At 33.0% G+C, this 22,574-nt stretch overlaps 3 protein-coding genes across 4 annotated transcripts; 1 reads left to right on the forward strand and 2 right to left on the reverse strand.

Annotated features, from left to right (window-relative positions):
* Positions 1 to 232: 232 nt before the first annotated feature.
* LOC113854827 (bifunctional D-cysteine desulfhydrase/1-aminocyclopropane-1-carboxylate deaminase, mitochondrial) lies at positions 233 to 4,182 on the reverse strand. The gene is made up of 7 exons (XM_027486077.1): positions 3,494 to 4,182; positions 3,253 to 3,344; positions 2,303 to 2,395; positions 1,984 to 2,041; positions 1,794 to 1,907; positions 1,378 to 1,475; positions 233 to 702 (listed from the first exon to the last, which is right to left on the reverse strand). The coding sequence occupies exons 1-7, from the start codon at positions 4,055 to 4,057 to the stop codon at positions 498 to 500; spliced, it is 1,224 nt and encodes a 407-aa protein (XP_027341878.1). The 5' UTR covers positions 4,058 to 4,182; the 3' UTR covers positions 233 to 497.
* Positions 4,183 to 4,644: 462 nt separating this feature from the next.
* LOC113855415 lies at positions 4,645 to 10,036 on the reverse strand. 2 transcript variants are annotated; one of them, XM_027487052.1, is made up of 5 exons: positions 9,577 to 10,036; positions 8,275 to 8,336; positions 5,989 to 8,190; positions 5,722 to 5,827; positions 4,645 to 5,431 (listed from the first exon to the last, which is right to left on the reverse strand). In XM_027487052.1, the coding sequence occupies exons 1-5, from the start codon at positions 9,689 to 9,691 to the stop codon at positions 4,806 to 4,808; spliced, it is 3,111 nt and encodes a 1,036-aa protein (XP_027342853.1). In that variant the 5' UTR covers positions 9,692 to 10,036; the 3' UTR covers positions 4,645 to 4,805. The 2 variants fall into 2 exon arrangements, with proteins under 2 accessions (XP_027342853.1, XP_027342854.1); XM_027487053.1 differs by having other exon boundaries at positions 5,989 to 8,127; positions 8,260 to 8,345; positions 9,607 to 9,802.
* Positions 10,037 to 16,948: 6,912 nt separating this feature from the next.
* On the forward strand, positions 16,949 to 19,853 carry LOC113856470 (homeobox-leucine zipper protein HDG11-like). The gene is made up of 9 exons (XM_027488289.1): positions 16,949 to 17,070; positions 17,158 to 17,464; positions 17,558 to 18,046; positions 18,126 to 18,227; positions 18,322 to 18,531; positions 18,620 to 18,800; positions 18,885 to 19,153; positions 19,247 to 19,336; positions 19,464 to 19,853. The coding sequence occupies exons 1-9, from the start codon at positions 16,949 to 16,951 to the stop codon at positions 19,851 to 19,853; spliced, it is 2,160 nt and encodes a 719-aa protein (XP_027344090.1).
* Positions 19,854 to 22,574: the final 2,721 nt, after the last annotated feature.

Raw genomic sequence — 22,574 nt, forward strand, 5'->3', positions numbered from 1 at the left:
ACGATTCCTTCCAATGGCTCAAAACAAATGTCATGTTTCTTGATTTTTTTTAATGGGATATATGAACAACTGAAAAACAATCTCCGAAAGGTTCAACACGAATGTTGTACACTATAATATCTTACGTTTTTATACCAATTAACTTTGGCCAGATTCTTTCTTCAGTTTAGCAGTCTACAACTCTTCCTTGGGTGTAGGGCTAGTGTTTAAGTTTTAATCAAAGGTCCTTTCGTTATGTTCTGTAATTTAATGAGTAGTCCTTGCGAACTTTTTAACAAATATACAAACTATTATTTACATATTCAAAATAAAAGATAAATATTCCAATGAGCTGCAAGTTTTAAACCATGTTTAATTATCATGATGGCACCTAATATGGGTATCAATACGCGTTCAAATTTAGAGGCATCGAAGCAACTACCTAAAGTATAACTTATTTTAAGCAAGCTGCCACAAAACATAGATGCAGGGATGCCAGGGTTTTTCATTTTCCTTCTTTAGAACATCTTTCCAATACCATCTTGCCTAGGAACAGATTCATTAATATCCAAATGCTGCCAATTCCCAACAAGAGGAGCCAGCTGATCGACCTTGTCGTACATTCCTAGGAGGCCACCCGTATGTATGAACAGGATCTTTCTCCCTTCCCACTTCTTTGGATTTTCAGACATATCTTTCAGCATTGCATAAGCAGCCTTACCGCTGAGAGGGTATAAACAATAGAATATGAAGTAAAATCAGCGAAGTTCAATGCACAACATCTATTGAGATTTTTTTTTCTTGCCTTTTTAAGTTTTCTTGAGATATATACTAAGGAATTAAGAATATTAAATGAAAAGTTCAAAATTTATTATCCTGAAAACCCAAAAGAACATTTAATACTCTCTTATACAGGAAATTACGAGGAACAAATGAATGGTATTAAACACTTTTTAACAAGGCTCATAAGTTCCATAGGACTCATTTTCTATCTCTTGAAGATTAATTATCAGCCATAAACTAAAGATGAGGGCTCATGAGTCCTATGATCCCAATCAAATAATTATATCAATTTTCAATATTAATTTTATCAAAAAGTTCAGCAGTTTCGGATGAAGCATCTACACAAACTTGTACAAAATATACTAATACAACATGGCGTTTTTGTTCCATTTAACATTTTTTCCAGTTATAGAATAATCATTAATTAGTTGATCAAAACCAAATAAAATAAGATGGAGAAATTACTAAGATTATAAAGAAGATATTCATGTGATGTACAAAGAATGGTCTTCTGTAAGTGAGAGAAGAAGACAAAAAAATAATTTCGTTCTTAATATATCCAAACAATGTACAAAGCACTTTGACAATATACAATGCGCTGGGACAAATAAATACCTGTATACTGGGTCAAGAACAACGCCAGTAGCCTCAGCTACTTCTTTTACAAAAGTAAGCTCCTCAGAAGTGCTCATAGCATAGCCAAGACCTTTGGCCTGTAAACAGTTAAATTCCCATCATCAATTAATAAAACATTATTAACCCAGAAGAAGAAGGAAGTTTTCTGGATCACAAGTGTATGTATTATTTGACTTTATGTCATGAATAGTCACACTAGCAAGCTAGGTCTACAGGAGTTTGATCACTGATTTACTCAATAATTACCAGCATGTATTCCTCCCCCCTCAACAAAAAGATAGCTCCAATTTGAATAGAGTATGAAAACAAACAGCAGCAAGACCAAGAAATAGTGTGTATATAGAATTTCATGAAAGGAAATCTTTTCAACACTTCCACTTTACCAAGACACTCACATTTTGTATGTGGACAATGTCTCTTGAGTTAACGCCAGCTTTGAGTCCATCAAGCAAGCCTTGAACAAAGTTGTGGAAGTAATCTGGGTCATCACAAACAGAGAATGCATGTACCTGAAGGGAGCACATAAATGATATATGAGGCTTGCAAAAATGTAGATTATGCGAGTCTTTTTAACAAAAGATATACCTTTGCTTTCAATGTACTCAATGATGATCCTAGTGACAGACCGGCAATTGTGCCCCCACTGAAAATTAATAAATGCACAATGTTACATAGCTGCAAATAAAATTAACTATGACTCAATAGATAATGCTGGTTCAAGGTAGTGTTTCAATTAAAAAATGAACCATAATACTGATTCAGTTCACATTCACTAGGAAGTTTTGAACTTGACTATGAATTGCATCTTAGAACATGCCAGAAAGTTGTTGTAAAGGCTAGTCCCATGGATATATATAAAGATGGTCGCTAATGAAAAAAATACAGAAATCAAGTAGACCAGAACCTGCCACAAGCCACAACAATATCATCAAACTTGACATTGCCTGCCCCCCTCTGAATCTGCTGCTCAATTTCCCGAGCTGCTTCTATATAACCCCTGAATGGATTAACTTATAGCTTAATCATCATAATAATGTAAAATAAATAAATAAATAATACAGTGCCCATGATCACATGTTGGAAAACAATGCAGTTCAAAAGGGGCTCAGCGCAGAGGACAATTGGGGAGACGAAGAAGGGATTGGGTATTTTTCACATTGGGATGGTGTATGTGAGACTAAAATTTGTTACTTGGATTACTGAGTAACAAATTTTAAGACTTCTGTCTTGTGCTTCCTCTTTTGTTTTTCATTTAATTTGTCCATGACCCTTTTTAATTTTGAAATCAAACATTAAACAAGTATTTTCGTAATGTCTAGTCCTTCATTTTTTAGCAAATCAACACACCATATATCTTTAAGAATAATAATTATAATCTTTATAGCAGCACAAAATAAGTAGCCGATAAACAATAATTCATTCAGTGAAAAATATAAACCTCCTTTAAAGGCTTTTATTACTTTATAACTAATCAGAAAAGTTATACATTTTTAAAAATCAATCTTGTAATTGATGAATAATTTATTTTTTCCTGTTGAATTGAAGCAATTATAGATTAAACGCACCTGTAGCCCCTAATATGAGAGTGTATGTTCCTTTAATAAAAGAACCAGTAATTTGAGCATAGATATTAAAATTGAAAGCAAACTAAGCCGAACTAAACCCCAAAAGCTAGCTTAAGGGGGAAGGATTGTCCAACTCATTGACCATGTCATAAATCAATTATCCCGAAAGCTCAAGCTGCTAAGTGGAGACAAATATAGTATTTTGTATTACATTTGCAACAATAAGCAATATAATGGATACCTTAGTGTGTCATAAAAAGAATGACCTTAATGATATGGTATCACTAACCATGTTCCCAAAGAATTTGATCCACCAACGGGAATAACATACGGCCTCCTCCCTTCCTTTATCAACTTTTCTTTTAGGACATTGGTGAGTGTCTAAGGAAAAAATTCAACAGATAAAACATTATTCAGAAAATATTCAATAAAAATAAATCAACAAGATGATGCTTCAAAAATATGGCCTAGACATATTAACAATCAAATAAATAAATCAGCGAAAGAGTTTGAAAAAGAGAAACACAAACCACACTGCCAATTTTGGAGTACTCTTCTTTAGATACAAGTTGAACGCGAGCTCCAACCAAACGCTCAACGAGGAGATTGCCAACGAGACCAGGATCTTCATCAATAAGGTGCTTGGAAGTGCGAAGAATAAGAAAAGAATCAAGGTTCAAATACCTAGCAGCAACCGCAGTGGCACGACAATGGTTGCTTTGAATGCCTCCGATTGTAATGACACAATCAGCACCTTCAGCAACGGCATCGCCCAATAAGAACTCCAACTTTCTCACTTTGTTTCCCCCCAATTGCATTCCCGTTACGTCGTCGCGCTTTATCCATAACTCGGTGTTGGAGGGCAAATTGGGAATGTTCCATTTGTGAATTGGAGTGGGAACATGGGCCAGAGAGAAGACTTGAGAAGGTAAAGGGTGGAGATGGGAAGCCCATGAAGGAGGAGTGTAGGGCCTCTTCGTCAGGAATTCAAAGCCCAAGGGTGAAGACGATGCCATGTTCAAGAAAGCCTTGCGAATGCGATACGATTCAGAGTACTTAGTCAGTGAGATAGAGACACGGGGCCAAGCCTTCATTCGTCACCAAAACCAGAGAAGATCAAATAAGCCTATCCTCTAAAGGTTCGGGGTCAAATTCATCACGAATCAGAAGCATCAACATTTTCTTTGTCTTCTAATCAATTTTCGATATGCTAATTAGTACTCTTTCTGTCTCGTTGTCACTTACTATTAATACACACATATATTTTAAAAATTATTAGGTAAAACATAATTAGTTTTACTAAATTGCTTTTGTTAAATGAGTTGAAGTTATTGTAGTAGTTAGATGACTAATCTTAAAGACATTTAGTTGTTAATAAACAAGTTATCTTTAATAAATGAGTACTATTAGAAAAATATAGTAAATGCTTTTTTGATACTTGAAAATAATAAACAATTAATATGAGATGCAGAGAATAATCACTAGAAGAAAAGATGGATGAATTGACGAACTAAAAATTCATTTTCAGGAATGATGACACAGGACATCATTTTATAGCTTGTGTTCTGGTGCTACGTTCTTGGGGTAGCAAAACAAGAAAGAGGGAGGGAAGACATGAAAAGGAAAAACCAACAAAGGAGTTTTTATTTTTGTGAAGCATGTTAAATTGATAATAAAAAAGAAAACCAGAATGAATTTCTAAAGCTAGAAATCATCAAATGAAAACTTGCAGTAATCAAATCCTCGTGCTTATAATTTACAAAGCACAAAATTGCATTAAAAAAGTACACATGAAAAACTTTATCCCCCCTCCCTCCTTGGCTCTCTTTGTTCCGTTCAGTATCATATTGAATCCTCCTTGAACAAGCAAAAATCTACTGTGATCTCATCCAGAAGAACACTAAGGATATGTTTTTCTGTATCCCTTATAACATCATATTTTTCAATGAATGCAAATGTCTCGTCATTCCAACCTATATCCCACATGCAATCTATATCTGGATCTTTGTCATAAACGTCATGTTCAAGCATTTTAGACAGGTAGTCATCACCATCAACTTGGCAACTTCTTTTCCTTCCGTAGAATTTAAGCTTCTCAATGTCTTTATTCAGATGCCTAACCAAGTCATCTAAGGATATTATGTTCATGTTACACATTGATATCTTTGAACAGTTATGAACTTTAAGTTCCTGCCTTATCCCCTTTCTTTTCATCACTTCATAGCCACAGTCTAATATGAGTTTGCTACTTTGGTCTTGATTCTCCTGAAGAACACCACCTTGTAGAACGTTAAACGGGATATTGAGTCTGAAAAGCGCTTCTGCAGTGTTGACGAATAATTGACTCATCACCAGAGTCCACTTGAGGCAGTTTTCACTTTCTGTTAGTGGCTGTTGGGTGCTTATTTCAGGAATATTCTGATCTTGTAGTTGTGAGTGGTTAACACACATTGTGTCTTCCTGAATTCCTGTAATATTAAACAAATTGGAGTTAAATATAATACTTCAATTGATTCGTTCCATCAAATTATTTAACAAATTTATCTCCAAAAGTTCTGTTTTTGAGCCATGCTTCTACTAAGCTGAACCAGAAGAAAGGTTATGATAGATTTTATGGGAAGATTATGACTACATGAAGAATGAGAAAGATAAAGAACTCTCTCTCAATGCACTACATAGCACAAGTGAACAACAAGAAATGCTATTTTCTTTCTAGGAAATAAAACTTGAACCCAAAATTATGGTTATACATGCTCACCATTTATTCTATGTAATGCAACTTCACCAGTCTTGAATCCTTCTGCTGCCACAGGAACAACCTGACCTTTCAAATTTATTGCTACCGATTGCACATCTTGGTAATGCTGTAAATTCATTCAAACAACAAGGATTGTGTTAACCACTTGTAGAGAACTTTAGCTTTATTTTTCTTCGTTTGGGAAGAAATCTTTTCACCAATTAAATTATATTTTGTTCTTAATGTATAGAAGTTTTAGATTCTAGTATAAAAACAAAAAAAGCTTACCAAATCATTGGAAACTCGAGCTACCAATTCTTGTTGGTTTTGAAGTTCTCCACCACCAGAACCAGATAACATAGGAGCTTCTTTACGGGGTTGGCGCCTCACTTCCAATGGTTGAGTCACAGCTACTGGTTCATTGGAGCTAATGATGTGTGGATCTACTTCTCTAAGCGTGAGAACCCTTTCTTGTTCTGCTTCATTCAAAACTTTGAATTTGTCAGAAGTAGGAATGTGTTGTTTTCCTGGTTTATTTGTGAGCTTTGCACCATTTCTACCGGTCAACACTTGATCAATCTTTCCAGGAACATCAATTTTCTGCTTTCTGGTGTTGTTTATTTTCTTGCTGGCCAGTTTATAGACATGTTTTTCATCCACCAGTGTTTTGATGCCACTTCGTTTAGCTCGTTCAAATTCCTGATCTCTTGATGAAGTTCTATTGTTAATTTCTTTTACTCTCTCGTTTGTGTCATTGGGTGCTTCATCTCTGACTAGATCATGATCATCATAGTGACTGGTTAAAAGGCCTTCTGATTTCATAGCAGCAACATTTTTTTCTCCGGAGTTTTTCTTAAACATTGTGGCATGGTTTGTAGATAGCTGCTTCCTCTGATGAGGGGATTTTGATGAATTCTTGGATGTCATGTCACTCCCTCCATGTGATCTCATCATCAACATTTGTTCTTCCCTTAGCTGGAGCTGTTTGGAAAGTATGTTCGGCTTCTGAACTCCAACATTGTTCCGAGGCTTCTTTTCATTGTTTAGGATGTGCTTGTTTGTGTGTCTTTTTTCCAGCTGAACAATATTTCCATTGATTTCCTTTTCTTCCTGAATTGAATATTTAACTTCTGATCTTTCATGCACTGGTTCCATCTGGGCCAGCATGTTGTTAAGAATTAGATCATTGGTTCTGCCCTTTACAGATCCTTTCTGTTCTCTAATATTGTTATTTGGGTGATCCTGTTTTCTTCCTTTCTCTTCCACATCATTTTGACTTTCTCTATTAAGGTTCTTTTGAGTGGAACTTTTGGTATGCTTGTCTATTTTGATGCTGGGTTTGTCAAAGCCTTTCAATGCTTTTATTCCATCCAGGTCCCTCCATAGTGGTTTTCCATTCTGAACAGTCACCTCAGAGATGGGCTTTTGGCCAAACAAATTTTTATTAGGACCATATATCACCTCTTCACCCTGTGTCGCAGGCACTTTGAAGGCTTCTACCACTTTTTGCTTTTTCAGAGGTACCGTGTTATCTTTCTTCAGTTCAGGCTTCTTAGTGATTCCTTTTGCAGTATGCTTGTGTGATATTCCTTCAGTTTTCTGTAGCATCGTGTGTTTTGATTCCATTTCCACTCTTTCAGGAAGGTTGTCCAATCCCATCAATTTGGCTATTACATTTGGAATCCTTCCCTTCTCTGTGTTGGAGGCTGTCTGGTTTTTCCCTTCTGAAATAGCATTGACATTCTTAATGTTAGAGGTAGAGGTAGAGATAGAACTAATTGCAGTTGATCTCCTCTGAGAAACTTGTGTCTTCACATTTTTGTTTTCTTTATTTGAGTTTCTGGCTTCCTTAGAATTGGTGAGAGTAATTGGCCTCTGCATGAAAATAGCCTTTCCAAGTTGTTGCAAGTCCCGAGTATGCTTGTCAAAAGAGAAAGTTGGTGGTGCCACCAGTTGCATTTCCATCCTTGTGTCATCCTCATCATCATTATCCTCCTCTAATAGTGTGATTCGATTTTTCTTCTGTGGGGTAACCATAAACTGTGAATTTTTCTGCAGGTCTACTAGCATCCTGAGGGACTCTTCCAAATCAATAGCTCCTTGTAATAGTTCCTTTGCAAATTGTATTGAATATGTATCCATATTAAGACCATTGGTGCATGTTCTCAATATCTGGTTTAGCTTCCGTGCACCTCTGGATATGTCATTTAGTTGCACAGGATAGTGGCTAGTTGAAGCTAGTTGTCCTTCTGACATGCTGAATTCCAATGTTCCCCTTTTAATTTGATGGAGAAAACCCATAATTGAATCAGTCCTCCTTAGTTTTTCTCCATTTTCAAAGGCAAAAGCCAGGGCTAGGGACATATCACCCATTTGCCCTGAGCTCTGACCTTTCCCATATGGAACCATCTGATTTGAAACTTGTCCCTTGTTCACTGATCTGTGGTTTCTGCTAGAACTATTCAGCATAGCCCCAGTTCTGGAACTGACCTGCACGACATCAACTAATTTAACCAACAAAAATGTTTGCTGTCTTGCTTTAATATATACATAGAATACCAAATAATATCTTACAATTTCATTTGCTTTTGTATTTCTGGATCCTCTGTATGTCTGCTTGGTGTAAGCATATGCATCTGTTTGAACATGTTTGGCAAAATTAGATCACATAAACCTCTTTTACAGTAGAAGATTTCTGTTTATTAGCTACCATGAGCGGATATTGTAATGACATAAAGTTCTCAGATCTATATCTAAATTCCATACATTGTCTCTGTGATTTCAACCATCAACTGGGGGGAAAAAACATTGGGAAGTCTCTTTACTAATAGACATTACAGGGCATTTTCTCTTACACATCACCAATCATTAGAATGTCTCATTATGTAAAAACACAAGTATATTGTCATTTTGGGGCGAAAAGTTAAATTAATTTTGCTACGCACGACGCAAGCACCGTGCTTCCAAGATCCAAAATATAATTATCCTTTTCCATATGTTGAAATTTTTGTTTCTCTTAAATAAATGGAACGTTCAACCAGAAAAGTTAATTTCAGTCGGGCAAACATGAGATTTCGCATAATAAGAGTACAGAAAAGAGAATATCAAAGACAAACACCTTAATTTAAGGAATGGTTTCCTGGAAAAAATTTTACAATTTAAACCAACATGTGCTTGGAATTAAAATGGATAGAAACTTGTCCATGCATGTTCTCTCTTTAAAGTATTGTTGAGTAAATGGGGAAGGTGGTTGAATGTTTGATTGGAAACAAAAAGTTCAACAACAGATTGCTCATGGAACAAAAGAAATCTCTTGCTCTATACCATTAAATATGTCATATAAGCGGTAACATAAAAAATTGAGTTTTAGTTAAAGACAGCATTGCCCCACAGATCTGATGTGACACACTCAATAGTACATTATATAACATATACCTACAAATTTTAATCTTTAATATATCATAACTATTTATGATTTAAAGCTGATCTATCAATTTCTCTTCTCTTTTTTACATAAGTCTCATTTGATGACAATAAACAAACTTGTAGGTGAAATTACTAGAACTTGGAACATGTATCATGCTGGCAGTGAACGAGGAAATCCAGAAAAGAAGAAAATAAATTGTGAAATGAAGCATGCAACGAGGCATTACGTGTTGTTAGTAATCGATTACATTTACAAAACAAAGTCGACATACATAAAAAAAACATGAAACTTCCAACGAAGACTGGTTAAATAACCAGAGAAAATGACTCATTTAAATTGAATGACTGTTTTCTGCGTTCATACACACAATTAGCAATAAAGTTTCAGAAGCCAAAGGAGTGATTAACCAAAAGGGTCACAATAAAAAATTAAAATCAACTGAAACATACCAATAGGCAAATGGTGGGATTGGTTTGACCTCTGAGTCTGAGATGAAGCCATTCGTTCTTTCCTTAACCGAAGATCATCCAGCAGTTTCTGTGCAAAATCTGATTTCTTGGCCATGTTGTGTCTGTGACACTTCCAACAACGTAAGATTGAGTCTGGAATAATGTTTTTGGCAATGTGTTGGGAGTATTTCTTGGACGTACGAGATGGTGTGTTTCTTTAATGGTTGAGAGGGTACTATCAGAGTTGGGTGAGGGGTGAAGTGTGTCAGTGTCATGAAGCAATTCATTGTTGTGTGAATATTTGACACTGAGAAAGATTGACGTGAAAGTTATAGCTCTCTATCACTCACTTGGTGCGTGTATGTTGGTGTAAGCATCTCGCTTTTATTCTATTCTAAGCAATTCTTAAGGTGAGATCTCAACATGCGGCTTTCTCCCTAAGTTTCTTTACCCTCCCACCACTTTTCTTTTGCTTCCTTCACTTATATAATATATTCTCTCACACCCCTCATTGCTCTTCACAATTAATATTCCATTCTTCATGGATATCATGGGGCCAAACCTTATTAAATTATAAAGAAAAAGGGATGAGGGGGAGAGAGAGAGATAAAGCCAGCTATAGCAAAGTCAAACCTCTTTTATTAGGGTCTGAAATTTGAAAATATTGGACATTCTCATAATATTTTTTATTTATCTTCGCCAATGTATTATCTCATATTTCTTTCCTAATCGTTTTAAAGCTCTAATTTGAGAATAAATTGAGCTTTAAACCCGTTTCAACAACAACAATAATAATAATTCACTGTATAACATAACATAACATAAAATAAAATAATCAGAATATTCACATCTCTTAAAAGAATAGAGAGGTGTTTGTATCCCTTGCATCCATGGGGTTATTAAGAAGCAAAGAGACCATAATTTTGACTCCCTACTTTGTATCCACTTATTGTCATGTCCTTCTTAAACACTCAATATGATATGAGGCATTGCCTCTGCAATTTCTACGATAAAATTATTACACTGCCATCTGATTGGTGACTGTCAAAATCTAACTTTGGATTCATAGCCACCGTCATCATAATAACGACACTTATACTTCAACTGGTGCACACTATTTCTTCCTTCTCTTTGACAAATGCGTGGACATCTCACCCATCTCCAGTGTTGCACAAGTTTCTCCAGAAAACGAGTTCAGCACAAAATTCAGAATTCTATTTAAACGGAATCATCTATATTTCCCTTACTTTTCGAACAAATAAAAAAATCTTAACATTAAATCATAATTATAAAAACAATAATAAATAATCACAAGTTTTTCTTAAAGAACCAATTAACCTATTATTCACCCTTTACAAGAGCACAATTATAATAAATACACACCAAATCTAACAAACCAAAAATAGTTTGACATGTTGAAACTTCACATACCCGTTAAGTGTGCACAAAATTTTGCTAACAACATTATCGGTAAGTCAAAAACATCCTACGTCCTCACAATACACCATCAGGTAAACACAGACCCAGGAGCGCATCCAAAAACCAAACACACACTGAATAAACTTCATTGTACATAATATATATTTTGTTATGTATGCAAGATATCTTTAATTAATTGTAAAAAATTTAATTTATCTTCAGACAAATATGTTATAAATTTCTCTCTGCCATAAGAACCAAATTGTAAGGCATGCCAAATGCAGCAAGTCTAAACATCTCATCCATACCTTTGCTATCTTTCAGAGCTAAAAAAACACAAACATAATTACTGATTTAATGAATGTTAAAGAAAATAAATACTCGCAATGTGATTACTCTAAATTTAAATAATTGTTCACAAATTTTTTTATAAGTAAGGTTTTGCCTAAAGGTTTAATAAACAATTCTAATACCTAACTTGCATATTAGAAATGAACTTTTGAAGTGCTAATTTAGACGGCGGTTAATATGATTCGCTTTATAATAATATATTTAGAAAGTTGTTAGTGTTGAACTGCTTTCTAAAGCATATTTTTAAGAGCCGGTAATATTGAACTGCTCTCAAATCTCTTCGTCTTATTAACAAAGTTGTTCACTTTTTGTAAGTTTTTTCGTCTTTTTTATCCTAATAAAGTTGTTCTCTGTCTCTTTCAGTGTAGATTCTTTTTGTCTTCTTTGCGTTAAAAAGTTAGTTTCTTTTATATCTGTTGCTACTTTTTTCATTGTTTTCTATGTTCTCTCTAATTTGTTTTCTTTTTTCTGCTTAATAGTGTTGTAGATGTGGACTATTTGGTTAATACAATGTACTTTTGATTTGTGATAAAAATAGAGAAAGTTTGAGCATAACAATAAATTAATTTTAGTTTGAAATAGATTTATAACAATAAAAAACTCACTAAGAAAGAAATTTTAAATTCCAGATTCGCGGTATATTTTAAATTCCACGTAGAACCGCTCTCTTATGTCAACATTTGAGAGTAATTTAACCGCTCTCTTAAATGCAACATATTAGATAGCGCAAAATTTTAGAACAGTTATAAATGCTTTCTAAATTAAAACGGAACCGCTCTAACATCTCTATTTTAGCGTAGTGTATATAATTTTGAGTATGAATCTTATTATAAAATACTAACATGTATATGCAAGCTCTAATTTCATACATTAATCTCACTTTAATTTCATTCCTGCATTGAGTGTTGTGATTAAAAAAAATAATGACAGATCAAGGTCACAAATGAGACAAAAATTCGATTTCGACCACCAATGATGACCAAAATAATGGCCGAATGCGCATTTACGCTTAAATTTCATAACTATGACTTAACTTCTAGCAACATTGTTGGTACCTGGTAGATCAGCTTCGGGTATTAAGACAATCAAAATGGGTAAAACCCATCTTGAGTGAAATTAAGTGAGTGGAAAAAAAATATTAATCTATTTAAATTGGTTCATTTTCAACCCTTTAACTAAGGAACTTGCTTGTTGACTCGCTTTTTGTGATAAAAATTTAACCAATTAATTTAAAGATTCTTCACATATATAAAATATGAGATCTAATGATGAGGGAAAAAACTAAGAGAATGCATCAAGTTTTACAAAGCTTGATTATGGAGCTAAAAGAAAGACAGAGAGAAATAATTATCGTAAATGTCAGAGAAAAAAAAAACTCATTTCTTTTCCAACAGAGCAGATAATTTTTCTTCTTGTGAGTTCAATCTGAGAAATCGAGGAACTAAAAAATCTTGCAGTTGTTGCTCCCTGAAAATTGATCTAACAAGATTTTTTTTTTTTTTCAGTTTTGGTCCAAATCGAACATGGCTTTGAAATTAATTTAGTGAAAATATGTCTATTAATTTTTCTACTTTGTCATCATGAAGCTCCTTAATGAAACCTCATGGGCTGATCATCATACTTCTCATACAAAGCCCAAAGTTATTTTGAGGTTGGGCCATTGAGGCCTATATATTTTTTTGTTATGGACACAATTAAGCTAATTAAGGTTTAAACCAACACTTTTGTTTGATCGGCCTTCAGATTAATGTATGTGAGATTTATTAAATAGATAGTTGAACCTACTAAATAGAGAGTGGAGGCATCTTTATTTTTATCATATACAATGGTGTTTTATTTTAGTCTAAGAGATCATTTAAATTAAAACTAAATATGCTTTTCCATTACACAATTTAATTTAACATCTCAAATCAAATGAAAGGAGAAAAACAACTGATTAAGACTTAATGGGTGCAGAAGTGTTGGTGAATAAGATGGTTATGTTATGATGAGGGATTAGCATGCTTTAATGCCGTAAATATAATATACGTAGTGCATTTAAATTAAATCAAGAATGGAGGCTGAAGAAGCAATGCACATACTTATATTATAATGTCAGTTATTCGTATATATGTAAAATGAAAAGGCTGAAAATGTTCCTTACCAAATTGGTAAATGCTATATTTATTTGATAGGTCTCATGGAATTAGTGACGATGGTAGAAGATGGCCATTGAATTGAACAACCAACAAAATAAGTTGTACTGTATATCTGTCTTCTCCCTCATCACTAAATTTCCACATTGAATCGTTGAATTGCTTCATTGCTTAATTAAATAGTTTAAGTGATCTTATCATCATTCAAATCGATCAAATTTCGCCCATCGTTTAACCAAATGCCACATCTGTTCAAGAGATGATACTTTCAAAAATCCCAAACACAAACTTTAGATTTTCGTCAGACAACCAAGTACTAAGCAAAATTTAGTATTTAAGCAAATGAAAAAACAAAAGAAGAAGAAGAAAAAACAGAGTAAAGTCAGGTTTACCTCTCTTAAAGGTAACGCCAATGAAAGAAAACATAATAAATGAGAGAAAATTTAGTATTTATGTTGATTTAGTGTTTTATTTTCTTTTTGTAAGTATTTAATTCTTTATTTTCTCGTTTTATTTTTCTATTTTAACTTTTAGGAGTTGATTAAATAAATTATTTTTATTTTATCAATTAACAAGAAAAGTAGAGAGAAAATAAAGACAATAATAATAATAATTATTAAAAATAAATAAGAATATAAATTAATAGAGTCAAAGATGACTAATAAAAAAAAGTATTTATTTTATTCACACTAATTTTTTTAAATAAAAAAATCAGAAGACTAAATTAAAATAAAATATAAAAATAAAATAAAAAATAAATAGAATTAAAGAATAAGAGTACTATTTTTTTTTCTCTTAAAAGTGCTTTTTTATATTTGACATTCTTTTAAAAACAAAATTAAACTATATATAAACTCAAATAAGTCATATATTATAATTTCATTACAAATTAAGCTATAATAAACTATTTTGTTTTATAAAGAAAGTAATTTAAATCGAAAAAATAAAAGAAGAATTTTTTTATTTTTTAATAAATCAAATTTGTTTATTTTTTAATTTTTCCTTTGTCAACATAAAAAAATATTATTTATAATTTTTTTTTTCTCATCCAAACACATCATGTTGTTGTTAAGTCATAATATTTCTCAATTATCCAAGTAATCTGCGTTAGCAATTATTAAATGTTATTCAAATTGTTTCGTTGCATCAGTTCCTGTTCAGACTACAAGATACACAATTACTCAAATCGTAGTAATATTCAAAGAGAAAATTGGATACGAAAATTGATCAATGTTTTGCCTTTCTCTATCTCTTTATGAATCTTTCTTTAATTCTTAACTTGAATATTTCTTTATGTATATGTGTCCTTTCAATTTAACTCTCTTACAACTTTATTTTTCACCACTATTTAAGTATATTTACAATATTAGAGTGTTTTGCAAACTTTATAATATACTTAAAATTACGTATCTAACCTCGAAAAATGAAAAAGTTGGAGAAAATTGGGGCATTTTAATTTGATACTGGGAAATTCTAGCTAGAAACAAATTTGAGGTTTAAATGTATAGGCTCAATTTAATGAGAGCTAATGATGATCACTTTATAATATCAGTAGTTGTATAATAACGAAAAAATATATATATTTAAAGGAGTGTAGACCAATCAAGTATTATTCCTTAAAAATATGTAACATTCAATACAATCAACACTTAATATTTTTACCAAAAAATAAAATAAAATTAACACATTAATAATATGATTATTGGTAGATTTGATCTTACCATCTATTCGTATATTTCATAATGTGATTTTGGTAAGTTAAGATTTGGTATTGAATATAGGGGCAAAGAAATTTCGAGAAACTTGAATGCTGATATCTGATACCCAATCTTGGTTTTATAACGGAAGCCCTTTATGGTAATTTTCCTATATTTGCATGTAACATAGAACAAATGAAGGTGGAGAGTCTCTGAAACTCATAACGTGAGATGGCAGAATTAACATTTTATTTGGTTATTCAATAAGAACAAATAAGAGGCCAAAGATAGGTTTTTATTTTTTATTTAAAAAAAGGGGGTAAAATAGTTGAACCTTTTTTGTGTGAGTTTTGAATGCATAATCAATGGCAACACTGTGGAAAACGCATTTGAAAAAATGGAAAGAAAATTGCATATTTTGGGGAAGGTTGAATTATCCGTTGATAGATAGATACATAATAAACGCACGTTTTTGTTTGATAAGAATATGATGCTAATCAATATAGTGAAAAGACCATCCATTTTTGCACATACCAAAAAGAATATGTTTAATTGCTTTATGAACCAGAAAATCCTTATTAACAAAAGTTTTTTTCCTTTTTTTGTGCCTATTGATTAGAATTGTATCATTCAGGGAAAAAAGTTAGCAATTTTTCTCAAAATATCGAACTTTTCTTTTTTTGAAAATAACAATGATTGATAGAACCACCGTGATCAAATTATTTTGGGGCATTGTACGAGTAATCCTCCACCGTATATTTTCCATTTTTCTAATGGGGTTGCACTTTAAAAGTGTAGAACTAGTAATTATTATAAAAGATAAAAATATTTTTTAAAATTTATGGATTATTAAATTTTTTTCATACTCTTATTTGCATGAGTCAACTAACATTCACTCATGACTCCTAAAGTAATATTATATCATCCTACTATATTCTCTTAATAGTTAATTAGACAAATATTAAATCAAAATATAAATGCATTTAATTCTTAAATCCATAAAACGCATTTAATTATTTTTCATTTAACAACTAAGAAAATTTGTGGAAGGTGTTGTAAAAAGATTTAAAATTATTCAATTAGATTTTTTTATTCATTTAATATATAATTCATTAATTTGAGAATTTAATATTATACATATTTTTTTAAATTATAATATGAATTTATTGTACACAACTTTTTAAAAATTAATTATAATATTTATTTATTTATTAAAAAACCATAAAATTAAAGTCTTCATTTAATACCCAGTTTTTATTTATAGTTTTATGTTTTTTATTATAACATTTATTGCATTATTTATAATAATATTTTTCTTTATTCCTCTTCCCTCATTTAAAACATTATAGCTAGGTGTTAGAAAAAGACAATTTAGGGGCATAAACAAGAGAGACACAGAGAGAAGAGTGAGGGCATATATGTCAGGGCAAAGAAGAGCGGACCGGCGAGGTAATTTAAAGCTGCCGATGGTTATACCATTATCGTCCTTCGTAGGATTCGTGACGACACGTTTCTTTCTCTCTTCAACTCTCAATGCTTTAAAACCTCTCACCACACTCACTCATAAAACACCATTCACTTCACTTCTCTGCTTTCTTCTATCTCTCACTCTCACTCTCACTCTCACTCGCAGGTTGCTAAGCTAAACAATTTGCTTTCTTTACCTGTGTCATGCCATCATTTTATAGCATTAATACGTAGCTACCAACACCATAACCAATCTCTTCAAATTCCGTTCATTTCTTTCTTCCTTTTACAGGTAGAGTAAAAATGGAGTACGGTGGCGGAGGCAGTGGGTCGCAGTCCCCAGGGGAGCAAGATGGTTCGGATTCCCAAGGAAGGAGAAAGCGTTACCATCGTCACACAGCCAACCAGATTCAGAGGCTTGAGTCGTAAGCCACCCCATTTGCACTTTTCTTTTTATTTTCATTTTAATAATTATTATTATTATATAATGATTGCACTTTGTTGTGATTCAGAATGTTTAAGGAGTGCCCCCATCCAGACGAGAAACAGAGGATGCAGTTAAGCAGAGAATTGGGCTTAGCCCCGAGGCAGATCAAATTTTGGTTCCAGAACCGCAGGACCCAGATGAAGGCCCAGCACGAAAGAGCCGATAACTGCGCTCTTCGTGCAGACAACGACAAGATACGTTGCGAGAACATAGCCATCAGAGAGGCCCTGAAAAACGTTATTTGCCCTTCTTGCGGTGCCCCTCCTCTCAACGATGATTCTTATTTTGATGACCAAAAGTTGCGTTTGGAAAACGCCCATCTCAAAGAAGAGGTCGTTTTTAATTACTAAAATTCGTATAATCAAATCAAAACGTTCCTTTTTTTTTTTATAAAAAAAATAATTGTAAGTATTCAAATTCTGCAGCTTGATAGAGTATCCAGTATTGCTGCAAAGTACATTGGAAGACCAATTTCTCAACTTCCCCCGGTTCAGCCTATGCATATATCGTCTTTGGACTTGTCCATGGCGAGTTTTGGAAATCAAGGAATGGTTGGGCCTGGGCCTGGGCCTGCTCCTTCCCTTAATCTTGATCTTCTCCCTGCAGGCACTTCCTCTTCTGTGCCAAATTTGCCTTATCAGCCTCCTTGCCTTTCCGACATGGACAAGTCACTTGTGTCGGACATTGCTTCCAATGCCATGGAAGAATTACTGAGGCTCTTGCACACGAACGAACCTTTGTGGATGAAGTCAAACACTGACGGGAGAGATGTTCTTAATTTTGATACCTACGAAAGAATGTTCCCCAAGCCCAACGCTCGGCCCAAGAATCCTAATGTTCGCGTGGAAGCATCCCGAGATTCTCGAGTTGTATCCATCAATAGCTTGGCTTTGGCAGACATGTTCATGGACCCAGTAATTTTTATTTTTTTTTTCACTTTCTTCTTGTTTGCATGTATTTTTAATTGCTCAAATGTTATAATTCATTTTGTAGAACAAGTGGATGGAACTTTTTCCTACTATTGTTTCTGCGGCAAGGACTGTTCAAGTCATATCTTCTGGGATGATGGGTAGTTGCAGCGGTTCTTTGCAGTTGGTAAGTTGAATAAAGATGCAATGCAAATAAAATATGTTTATTATTTTTAGTAAATGCTTCGTACCCATTTCCATTTAACCATTTTTTTATTCAGATGTATGAAGAGTTGTTAGTGCTTTCTCCACTTGTTTCTACTCGGGAGTTCTACTTCCTGCGTTACTGTCAGCAAATTGAGCAAAGCACGTGGGCTATAGTTGATGTTTCTTATGATTTTCCCCAAGACAACCACTTCGCCCCTCAATTTCGGTCTCATCGTCGTCCTTCTGGTTGCTTGATCCAGGACATGCCTAATGGGCATTCCAAGGTAATTAAATGTTAAATAATATGCTTTGGCATGAAATAATGAAACCATTAACAGGCATCTGTAGTTACTCTTCTAAGTTGTCGTGTAGATTACTTGGGTTGAACACGTAGAGATTGAAGATAAAACTCTACCTCATCGCCTTTACAGAACTCTTATTTATAGTGGATTGGCATTTGGAGCTGAAAGATGGCTTGCTACTCTTCAGAGGATGTGTGAAAGACTTAACTGTCTAATGGTTACAAGCAGTCATACCGGGGATCTTGGAGGAGGTATATATATTATATCTTATCATTCACACCATCTACGTGAAATAATTTATATTTTTCTTACTTGACGTGTGATTTGAATTCCAGTAATTTCATCTCCTGAGGGTAAGAGGAGCATGATGAAACTTGCTCAAAGGATGGTGACCAATTTCTGTGCCAGCATTAGCACATCAAGTGGCCACCGATGGACCACGCTCTCTGGGTTGAATGAAATTGGAGTCAGAGTCACTGTTCAGAAAAGCACAGATCCTGGACAACCTAATGGTGTGGTGCTAAGTGCAGCCACTACCATTTGGCTCCCCATGCCTCCACACACTGTGTTCAATTTCTTCAAGGATGAAAGAAAAAGACCCCAGGTTGAGACTGAGACCTAGCTATGTCAATCCACTTACTTGATGTTGTGACCTTGAAAATGTTTTCTAATTTTATTTTATCTTTTGTCTCTTTAGTGGGATGTTCTTTCCAATGGTAATGCTGTGCAAGAGGTTGCTCACATAGCAAATGGTTCACACCCGGGTAACAGTATATCAGTTCTTAGAGTAAGACTATCTTCCTCTCCTTCATGGCCCAATTGAAGTTTATTTTCCCTTTTTATTTGTATTGCAATAGAAACCTTTTTTCATTCCCTTTACAATTAAATTCTACCATGACCATGCTCATATATAGGCTTTCAACACCAGTCAGAACAACATGTTAATACTCCAAGAGAGCTGCATAGATTCATCTGGTTCACTAGTGGTTTATTGCCCAGTTGATCTACCATCCATCAACATAGCAATGAGTGGCGAAGACCCTTCATACATACCACTACTACCGTCAGGATTTACCATTTCCCCTGACGGCCAGGCCGAGCAAGAAGGAGATGGAGCATCGACGAGTTCAAATGCAAATAGGAACATAGGGAGCAGTGGTGGTTCACTAGTCACAGTTGCATTCCAGATTCTAGTGAGCAGTTTGCCATCTGCCAAGCTGAATATGGAGTCAGTGACAACTGTTAATAATCTTATTGGCTCCACTATCCAACAAATAAAGGCTTCCTTGAGTTGTCCCACCTAGTTCCTGGTGAATCAGATGATGCCTGGCTTTTACTCTTCTACCATCCTTAAATATGCTTACCAGAAGTGGTTCAGACTTCATAGTCTCTTTCTGCCGGTGGGAGAAGTATCTTTTGGGTTAGTTGGGACTTTGAATGCCCCCTCATGGGAAGCAGAAGCCTCATTATTTACAACTGCTAGCTGTTTATGTGGTGGTGGTAGAGCTAGTTGTTTTTTGCTTTCAAAGTTGAAGCTGCGTTACATTTCAATCTCACACCAAGCCAACTACCATATTTGTTCTAGCTTATTGGGGTAAGGTAAGGTCTGGTCTTTTTTGGGGTACATTGGTGGGTTAAATAAAGTCTTTATTTTTGTTTGCTACTAGGAGTGTTGCACATTAGTTTTGGAAGCATTAGAAGAGGGAGTCAAGAACGCACCATACATGGTCTTTACCTTGTTCATGTTCCCATATTAGCCAGCAGATCATGAAAAAAGTGTGTGGTTCGGGCATTGACTCGCTGTTGATAATTTATTGGTTGCAATAACTAACGTTTTCTCCCAACATAAATTGAAGAAGGAAAAAACAAGTTTGCATGAAGTGATGAACTAAGAAGACGGTCAGTGTTGGATTTATATCGGAGGTGTCCAGCTGGTGGGCCCATCACAGACAGATTTTGACAGTTTCGATACTTTTTGTGGCTTCACATCATTAGTGGGCTCCATGTATTTTCAATATATACTTTTTCAACTTTAATCAAAAGCTTCTTTTTATTCCTTTCTATTTTCCTTCAGTGCCCATCTACAAAATATATAATCAAGTGATATGTTTATTTTTATGTATATTAGGATGTTCATTTTAGTGCATGCCTAATTAATTAAAATACCCTGTTGATGTTGATTTTTATATTATTCAATACAGAAATTATTATTTTTATTTATATTATAATTTATTAGTAGGTAAAAAAACATTTATATTATTTGTGTTTAAATTAAATTTGTATATTAAAATATTTTATAAATTCAATTAAAATTAACAGTAAATTCACTTTGTTTTTTATTTTATATTTTTTATCAGACAAAAGTTAGGTATGTGTTTGAAATAAATGATTATATTTTACACAAATTAAATCAAACATATGCTAATATTTTAAATTGAAGTTACAGTGTTATTTTAATCATTTATAAAAAAAAAATATTACAGATATATATTAATATTGAGCTGAACTTTTAACTTTAATTAATAACTAACTCAAAAAATATATATAAGATGGTGTACTTCAATTTTATCCTTTTTTTTTTTATCTTATAGAGGACATTTTTATTTTGAATAAAATGCCATGTCTCGTGAATTCAATGCAGAAGTTCTCACATTTATTTCCTAAAAAGAATTACCATATATCACTCGTTATTGTTGTTCAAGTTAAAACTGTTTCAGGCAATGTTATTATTTTTCATAAGATTTTTTATTGTGTCCATAAGTACATGATACAAATTTATTATTATAATAAAACATTAAAAATAATTATTTTTTAAAATAATATAAAATATTTGATAAGTTCTCTGATAGTTTACAGCATGTGCACACAATAGATGGATTTTTTTTTTCTTTTACCATTAGTTTATGCTTTATTTCAACGAAGACGTCATCCTGTTGAATCAGTTCTAATGATTAAATAAATAAGTGAATAGGTGTGTAAAGTGATAAAATTAGGATATATTTATCATTTTATTTAAATTAAAACAAATCATAAACTTAAAACTTAACAAACTTTAAATTAATAGCAAATACAATTTTATGTTTTTCTATTTAAAATTATATTAAGGGTGCGTTGACACCAACAGCTAAATAAAAAGCTTGCGTAATAGTCAAACGTTAGATCTCTGGTTTTTGTTAGTTGAAGAGAGAATTAACGTTCTATTTAATAAGCTTAGTATACAAAATGAACAAGTTAACAATGATATGTGATATACACAGGTGGAGTATTCAGAGTCTATGCACTTTTCCATTCAAATTCAAATATGGTTCTTCATTATTAAGATTTGAATTATTATAGATACTTTTTTTCAGAGTCTTCTTATAATTAAACTCCTCATTAAATAGATAGTAAGAAAACTTAGTTAGCAAGAAACTTGCTCTTGCAGCAATAAGTAAGTAATTTGGAAAAGTGACAAATGAAGACTTGGTATAAAAATGATAGGACCATGGACAGTTTGACTTCAACAAAGCCAAACCCTTGAAAATTTATTGAGGGAGCGTGATACTCATTTATGCAACACAAGATTATCATTTCAAAATACTTCAATAAAGCCAAAGCCTTTTACATTCCCTATTTTCAATAATTTTTTTTCCTTTGTTCTCGTTTCCTTTTTTGGTTTTTCAGGGTCTTTAACAAAATATTTTCATAATAAATTAAATTTTGAAATTAAAATTATGAAATCCATTTAGTAAATTTAGGTTTTGTTTAAAATTATAAAAATAAATTAATAAGTCAATTTTTAATAAAACAACTTTATATAGAAACTCTTTTCAAAATATAATATATTTAAGTATTGTATAAATTAGGAATGATTTTCTTATTTTTAAATATTCAATGACTTGGAATAAGCAAAAATATTGTTTTTGTTATTAAATCTATTTTGGAAAATATTTTATAAATTTAATTTAAATATACTGATAATGTTTTTTATACTGTTATCCAATTGTGGATTGTTATAACAATAAGAATCATTAAATTTTATAACA

The sequence above is a fragment of the Abrus precatorius genome, unplaced genomic scaffold (genome assembly GCF_003935025.1).
Source record: "Abrus precatorius isolate BTA unplaced genomic scaffold, Abrus_2018 Scaffold11, whole genome shotgun sequence".
In the NCBI taxonomy this organism is placed as follows: Eukaryota; Viridiplantae; Streptophyta; class Magnoliopsida; order Fabales; family Fabaceae; genus Abrus; species Abrus precatorius.

Excerpts from the sequence above, each read along its gene's own strand:
- LOC113854827 (XM_027486077.1), bottom strand. The coding sequence starts at position 4,057 with ATGAAGGCTTGGCCCCGTGTCTCTATCTCACTGACTAAGTACTCTGAA. Across the intron at positions 1,908-1,983 it reads TGAGTACATTGAAAGCAAAG|GTACATGCATTCTCTGTTTG; the intron begins GTATATCTTTTG and ends TGCTCCCTTCAG. Across the intron at positions 1,476-1,793 it reads ACATTGTCCACATACAAAAT|GCCAAAGGTCTTGGCTATGC; the intron begins GTGAGTGTCTTG and ends AACTGTTTACAG.
- LOC113855415 (XM_027487052.1), bottom strand. The coding sequence starts at position 9,691 with ATGGCCAAGAAATCAGATTTTGCACAGAAACTGCTGGATGATCTTCGG. Across the intron at positions 8,337-9,576 it reads ATCCCACCATTTGCCTATTG|ATGCATATGCTTACACCAAG; the intron begins GTATGTTTCAGT and ends ATGTTCAAACAG. Across the intron at positions 5,828-5,988 it reads CTCGAGTTTCCAATGATTTG|CATTACCAAGATGTGCAATC; the intron begins GTAAGCTTTTTT and ends ATGAATTTACAG.
- LOC113856470 (XM_027488289.1), top strand. The coding sequence starts at position 16,949 with ATGGAGTACGGTGGCGGAGGCAGTGGGTCGCAGTCCCCAGGGGAGCAA. Across the intron at positions 18,047-18,125 it reads CAGACATGTTCATGGACCCA|AACAAGTGGATGGAACTTTT; the intron begins GTAATTTTTATT and ends TTCATTTTGTAG. Across the intron at positions 19,154-19,246 it reads ATGAAAGAAAAAGACCCCAG|TGGGATGTTCTTTCCAATGG; the intron begins GTTGAGACTGAG and ends TTGTCTCTTTAG.